Here is a 7,846-nt window from a genome sequence, read left to right on the forward strand (position 1 = left end):
CGAACGAAACCGACTCGATCTGCAGATTTCCCGCATGAACTAAACTTTAGGTGACGCACAACTCAACAACAGTAGTCCGAAAACTTGCATATAATTAATCTTCAGCTGATTTCCATTAAAGACGGTGCTCGACTATCCGAAATCAAATCGTGGTAGGTCTTCTACTTGTTATCAAAAACGAAATCATGGCTTTGGGTTTGGGGTAGCTGTAAATTCAGTTCTCCATAGGCCGTATGACATCTTGACCCTCCTCTCGCAAACCTTGGATGAATCTTTGGTGGGCTGCCACTGGCAGCCACACCTTGTTTATGAATAGTTTGCTTGGTTCAGACTTTGAGAAGTACGCAAGTTTGCCTGCTTTTCTTGCCGCAAAAAGAGCTGGCATCTGCTTTTGCCTCAAATTCCTCATTCTCAATGGGATATCTTCCCGTATGGAAATTGTCCCTTTCAGGTTTCTCGCATTCTTCATAATGGTGTCCCTGTCCCTGTATCGAAAGAAGCGCGCCTTAATAGGGCGTGGCATGGTTTTCGTCATGATCCTATGCACCCTCTGATATTCTACGGCATCGGCCTCTTCTTCTGACATCTTCAAATTATTAATGTAGAAATCCTTCATAACTTGTTTGATGTCTTCTCCTTCCTTCTCTGGTAGTCCCATGAAAATAAGGTTCTCTCTTGCCACGTACACGGCAAGTTTGTCAATTTCCATTTGAAGAGCCGCTTCATTTTCCATTGCTTTCGCTTCCATCATCCTCATTTTCTTCTTAATCTCATCCAACTCCTTACTTTGAAAATCAATTGCTTCCTTTAAACCTTTGAATTGAGATTCAATTTGCTTCATTTGCTCTTTAATGTTAGCCTCCAGGGAAGAGAATCTTTCTCCTAATCTCTCTGTCTGCTGCTCCAGCAGCCGTCGGAGAGTCGGAAGCAGGTTTGTATCAGGGCTTGGGGGGCTCGAACCGGCATCAGCTCTCGGTCTCTTCGTAGATCCTTTTCCTGTATTACGTAAGTTGCTGGCCATATTTTCTATCACGCGTTCCAATGGGATTCGGGAGAGGCTCGAAAAACTCGTGTCTACTCTACGAACATAACAGACACACACACACACACACGCACGCACACACACACAGGCACATCAATCAAACGATAAGAAAACAGAGTTACTCATTTCTCCTCAAGATTCCTTAAACGGTCCAATCCCAGCATAACCTGAGGGTAGGCGACATCAACACAGCGGCATCAACATAGGCAAGAACCGGGGAGCCAGCATTGACCACCAACTTGAGATGAAAACCCAAGTTAAGAAGATCTGCAGATCTTCCATGGCTGCCATCCGCAAAATCGGACAGATCCGGATGTACCTTGACACTAAAACAACGTTAAACTCGTCCATGCATTCGTCATTTCACGACTGGACTCATCATGCAACTCTCTCCTCGCATCCAGAATAGCGTAGCCAGAATGATTGAGCAATCCCGACGGACAGGGCACACATCACACATCCTCCTTCGTCTCCACTGGTTAACTGTCAAAAAACGAATAAACTTCAAAGTGCTACTTCTCATATACAAAATACTCCACGACAAAGCCCCTTCATATCTATATCAAGTCCCACGCACCCATACTCAATTCTACGGCGAAAGATCCCTGAGCTACTATGGACCGACCCTATATGGAACAACCTCCCCCTCAATATTCGTAACGCCCCGACGTTCGATTCATTCAAATCACTTCTGAAGACATTTATGTTCATCCAATAGTCTGTTAATTATATGCACTTTCATATTAATTTATTGTCAAAAAATGTTATTTATTTACTACAATGTGTTTTTGTTAATTCATGCATATTTAAATCTTTCAATTAATCATTTAATGAACTGTATAATAAAATTGATTGCTGTAAAGCGTATAGACAATTTGTTATTATGCGCTTTATAAAAATGACTTTATTATTATTAATATCCTCTTATATACGTATCTCCTCTCACTCGATCCTCTCTCTTTCTCACACACTTCATTTCCTCTAGTAGGCCTATCCTTTCCTTTACTTATTACCCCCTCTCTCTCTCTCTCCTCCTCCTCTTCAAGGCCTACTATTATTTTCATTTAACGCACCCCACCCCCTCTCTTTCTCTCTCCATAATCATCTTCCTCCCAAAGGCCTACTATCATTTAACTCACCCACCCCCTCCATCTCTCTCCCTCTCTCTCTCTCTCTCTCTCTCATATTCCCTTCTTATTGTTGCCCCACAATCCTTTCCCATCGCTACTAAAGAATAGACTAATTTTAACACGAGCGGGCACAAAATTGAGTTATCATAAATTAAACTTGTTAATCTTTGAATCACAAACTTTGATCCTAATTGAACAGGTTCGAACCGGTTTACTTTTCCTGTTATCTGATTTATTACTTTATTACATATCATACAATTAACTCAAACCACCTTTAACAGGCTATGTGAACAGTGTAATCTTATCTGCAAATCTGCAAATCTGCAATTAGCCTTCAAACATTGGCCCTTCCTTATACCACACAAGTTCAACCCGACAATGGCTTTATAAAGGTCTTCAATCATGTAAACATCATCTTTTTAAGAAAACAAAACAAGTTTATGCATATTATTTCAAAATAATTACAGCTCTACAAAATTATGATTAGGACTTATCTTTGGTTATCTTTCCTTGATTCCAAACAGTATAATAATTTTGAGAGGTTTGTTTTTTAAAAATGAGCTTCCCAAAGCATTCAATTGGAGTTTCATATTAAGTACAAGTTGACTACAGTCAATTCCATTCTTTTAAAATGCAAAACACACAACCACCAATGATAAAGACACCAAATTAGAAATATCACTGCAGAATGAAATTCGGAAGACTGCGAAATAATAACATTATATAGTACATGGATTTACAAAACGAAGCTGCTATTTAAGGCATCATACGCATCACTACTTGTTGAATATCATTCAACTCCTTTTTCTGTTCTATTTGGGTTAGTATACTCTTGAATCATACAATGTACATTATAAACATGTTATCTGAAAACTCTGAAAGTACGAACAAAAATTACCTGAAGCAAAGAAAAAATATGAATGTAATTGCTTGCTTGTCAGATGTGCAAACTCTTATCTTATCGTGTGTTTTCTCTATAATGCAGTCATAAATTTCAAAACTGAATTAATACTTTTCATGATGTTTAACGAAATAAAAATCAAGTTACTCAACTCTCATCAGACAATATACATTTTATTTTTACATCTGAACATTGGTAGCTTTCAAATCTCATTTTGTACGCAATAAAATTATGTTTACAATCAGATAAAAAGTAGCGTTGACATTCACTGTAGAATGTGGAGCGTATTTAACAGGAGTTGCAGTCTGTTTGTACGGTATATGTTAATTCCATTCATTCATTTGATTTGTTTCACCTATACAATTTTCAAAATACGTTCTATTTCTCCGTAACAATTAGACAAGTGTGCACTTGTAAAATGGCGACTGGTCGGAATGCTCCCCGGGGAGTGGAGAATGTCCATACATTATGTGCGGGTAGGCCTGAATCTGATGACCGGGGTAATAATATATCTGTAAAGCGCCTAGAAACACCGTTGTATCGATGTATTTGGCGCTATATACAAGCGGGATATCATTATTATTATTTGGTAAATGGAGCCAACAAATAGCAAAAGCTAGTCAATGTAGACCTCGTTCAATATCGAAAGTAATTTATGACAAATCAATCATTAATAACAATTATCGAATAGAAGAAAAGTATGTTTAGTTTGTACTAACGTCGAACAACTTAATATATGCAGGAAGTAATAATATGTCTCAAACTAATACAAACACCAAATGGTTACCAAGTATTGACATGCACAGAATTATGTGTTGTATACTGATAGTATGAAATATACCCATCGACTATTATAACTTTCATAAGATGCCATTAACAATGAATTAAGATAATTTCCGATGTCGAACAGCTTTTAACTTTCTTAGTATCCAAACCGGGAATATCATTATAAAGGCAGGGTATTTTACCCACATTGTAACCATGCACTGCTGTAATGTATTTTCAATAGTACCATTTGAGGGGAGATACAGAACAGATCTTTGTAAACTACTTGAAATCGCAATGACCTGAAAAGAAATATATTTTCTTTTACAAATCTAATACACACAAACGTTATGCTTGCGAATATAATATGTTGTACTTACATGTACATGTATGTAACACGTGTCCACATGTATATCATAACTACATGTATCTAGGGGATATAACACTATCAGACGCCATGAGTACTGTTTTCATGTGGAAAAGACATTAAAGACAACTCTGGCTTTTGGTTTCTAGTTATTCTGCAGCCAAAGTAACTATTTCAGGTGGAATAGTAAGAAAATACACCTTTTTATCACAAGCAAATGCAAGTGTATTACGGGATAGAGAAACCAGGTAACACCATGTACTATTCAGTGTTAGTTCAAGCTCCTCGAACTCTTTCACTTTCTTGAGCTTCAAACCTTCGGGACGATAGAGAGTGATTTGTATTCTACCAGCTGGCTGATTGACACTCGCAATGAACACCCTGTCTTCCTCATCTACTGCTGGGTACAGGTATTCCCCCTCTTTGGCTGATATAGGATCACCCGATTCCCCATATCTGTCATAGACTCGTACTCTGCTGGGAATATTGTTGCAAGAACTTGAGATGATCACGCCTGTCTTGGTTGCAAGGGCTTGGTTTGGTATTTCCACTGTTGCAATTGAGTTCTTTCTCGTGCTAACAGTAGGATCATAGATATGAATCCGATCATTTCTGTTCGCCGCTATGATTTCATTCGTAGAGCTAACACTTAAATATGGGAATGAAAGTCCTGTTTCATTTAAGATTCTTTTATTTGATGTCGCCGACCAGTTTTTACTGAAGATCCTTATTTTCTCCCGATCTAATGGCACCACAATCTGCAAATTGCTTTGAACGGCGATATCGTAGACAGTTGCAAAATGTTGTGAACATTTGTGCACGCATCCATTGATTTCCACTTTATCAGCCTCTTTCCTGCTATTACCATATCCGACAAGAATCGAATTCTCAGATCGTGTTATGCCACTCATTGGAAATGGTAGGCCAACCACTTTTCCTATTGCCAATGAAGGAATGAAGGAAACACGACCAAGATCAAGTTGCGTATCTCCTGTCGGTATGAACAGTGTCGCTGTATTACGTGTCATTAAGACGGTTACAGATTTCTCATCAATAGCTTCCTCCAAGAGACCTTCCAGTTCACTGGAGATTAATGAGTGCGCCGCCAGACTGTCTTTCTCTAAATGTCTTGACCTTCCGTTGGCCACGAGGCTCACAGAGCTTGAAATAGCCTCGATCTTCTGTCGATGACGAGACTTCAAGGCATCAAGTTCTTTGTCACAATTCTCTTGCAGGAGCTGTGTTTCTGTGATAAGCAGCTGCCTATTCTCTTTCAGTTTGTCAATTTTCCCCATGAATGCCTCTTCTATGTTACCTTGCAGCTTTTGGATAGCCGTGTAGATTTCTTGGCGTTTGGATTCAATATTCTGGATATGTTTCTCGAACTCGTTTTTTCTGTCGTTGCTGCGCTTGAGGATATTGTCCACTTTCTGCTGAATCTCCCTCTCGACGTCGGCCTGATTTTTGAAGCTGTGATCACGATGATCAACGATCATGCACTTCAGACATAGATATACTTTGCAATCTTCGCAAAAAAGATCCTTGTTTTCATGCTTGTGCACAAAACACTTGTTTCTGACTTGCCCGATACTGGCAGTTCCATCCACGACGTCTTTCATGGACACAACCTGATGTCCCTTGAAGAACGATGTCAGTTGACTATGACCATGGTGGCACTTTGCGCACATGAAAGTGCCACATTCGTAGCAGAAGGATACAGCATCTCCCTGGAGCTCACAAAGAGTGCATCTCGTTTGACCATCCAGAACGGTATTTATCCCAGCATGCGAGCTGTGGTACTCGTCTACCAAGGCTTTGACGGTGAAGTTCGGGGGTAGACCAGCGACTCGACTTTCAGCCAACTTTGTGACTTTCCTGCAGAGAGGACACACCATGTGATCTAAGTCTCGATGGGCGGCATCATACCTCTCTAAACACTGCTTGCAGAACGTATGTCCACATATCAACATGGAAGCATTATCAAACACGTCCAGGCACAAAGGACACAATATATTTTGAGAAGCTGCCTCTTCTGTTTTTTCCGCCATGACGTAGATTAATCAATGTATTTCCACCAACGTACAATGTAGGTTTATGGTTCGGCCAGATTCAAAGCACGAAACCAGTACCAGCCACTTGCAGTCGACAGTGTGTGTTATTGAATGGATCCGCCCATATCAAATGAACGAGGAAAATTGTCCAAACTGCTGAATCAAAGTTTTGATGTTTCAAATGTATGTCAAACTTGTGCACAGTTTAACTTCACACTATACGGAACATGGCATTTGTCTTGACAAGTTTTGATGCTTGTGTACTCTCAATGGCAATTTAAACGCAGGCCTATTATGTCCTTATTTATTTAAAAGAATACATGTACACCTTCAAAGGTATACACGTATAAAATGGCGCAGACGCGTAATGAAAAAAGAGACAATTGTATGCACTGGCGTTGAGTGGAATCGCTATAAAGTACAGTGTGTACCAGAAAAAATACACACTTTTTAAAATATCTTCCAAAATTATAATTTCGCAATGTCTGCATTATTTTTTCTTGATAAGAAATTATAGGTGAGAGTTTATTCAATCGGATAACACTAACACTGTTGACGACAGTTTACGCTCGAGAAAGCAGTGGTTAATTTCGAACGATTCGCGATAATTAATGGTTTGCGAAAAAATGTTCATTTTTGAATTGGAGCAAAGGTAATAGATGTCAGACATCAATTACAGTTATCAATAATTAACTTGAACCATCAGTTTATCTTTGGCCTTACATCTGCAGTCGACCATGCACCCCTAGACCTACCGTCATCCTCACACACATAATTATATACGGACACGCACGCGCACACATGCACATAACCAGTGCGTAGAGATCTATAAGAACACCAGTGGCGTACGCAGGATTTTTTCATGGAGGGGGGGGGGGGGGGGGGTGGGGTGTTTTAAAATTGGATGGCATCATTGATGTGACCCCGCGAGGTAGCGAAGCAACCGAACTGGAGAGTGTGTTGGAGGAGGTTATTCCATCCAACGTCGTGAATTTCGATATCCTAGCTTTCAAAAAACCTGGGGTTTTCCTGCATTTCAAGTTTTCACGTTTCTTTTTTTTCCTTTCACATTTTACAGTAAAGAGAAAGAGAGAGAGACATATTAAATGTAAATCATAAAGAGAAAAAATAGAGATATCATCAAATTAAAATTTTGGACGATTCTTTTCGAGTGAGTACTTTTTGTTTATACACCCTGTATAAATATTCCACGTTCTAACTCCGGGTTTCCCCCACGCACTTTAAACTTTGCCCTAGACTACATAAATAATTGTATTTCAATACAAAAGTCAACATGCGAATAACTAATATGTTAAATATACATTATCGCACGTGCATCTGAAGCCGGTGAGTCTGGCCAGGCTAACATGTTGTTAGGCTATGGTCACAACTCAGAGAAGCGACCGACCGATAAGTAGCCTGCTCGGTCGCCGCTGGGATTGAGGCATCGCCCACCGATTTTTGGAGAAGTCGAGCAGGATGTACAGCCCAAGCGATGCCTGGACGGTTCCCTGTCGATTTCTCGTCGGTCGCCGGTCGATTTTAGGTGAAAACTGGGCGAAATCGCGGAGCTTTTCCGCGCGGCGTCCC

At 39.9% G+C, this 7,846-nt stretch overlaps 1 protein-coding gene across 1 annotated transcript; it reads right to left on the reverse strand.

Annotated features, from left to right (window-relative positions):
• Positions 1–1,184: 1,184 nt before the first annotated feature.
• Positions 1,185–6,253, reverse strand: LOC100891225 (E3 ubiquitin-protein ligase TRIM33-like). The gene is made up of 3 exons (XM_003729690.2): positions 5,227–6,253; positions 4,505–4,719; positions 1,185–1,280 (listed from the first exon to the last, which is right to left on the reverse strand). The coding sequence occupies exons 1-3, from the start codon at positions 6,251–6,253 to the stop codon at positions 1,185–1,187; spliced, it is 1,338 nt and encodes a 445-aa protein (XP_003729738.2).
• Positions 6,254–7,846: the final 1,593 nt, after the last annotated feature.

The sequence above is a fragment of the Strongylocentrotus purpuratus genome, unplaced genomic scaffold (assembly GCF_000002235.5).
Source record: "Strongylocentrotus purpuratus isolate Spur 01 unplaced genomic scaffold, Spur_5.0 spur5_scaffold_12, whole genome shotgun sequence".
Lineage (NCBI taxonomy): Eukaryota > Metazoa > Echinodermata > Echinoidea > Camarodonta > Strongylocentrotidae > Strongylocentrotus > Strongylocentrotus purpuratus.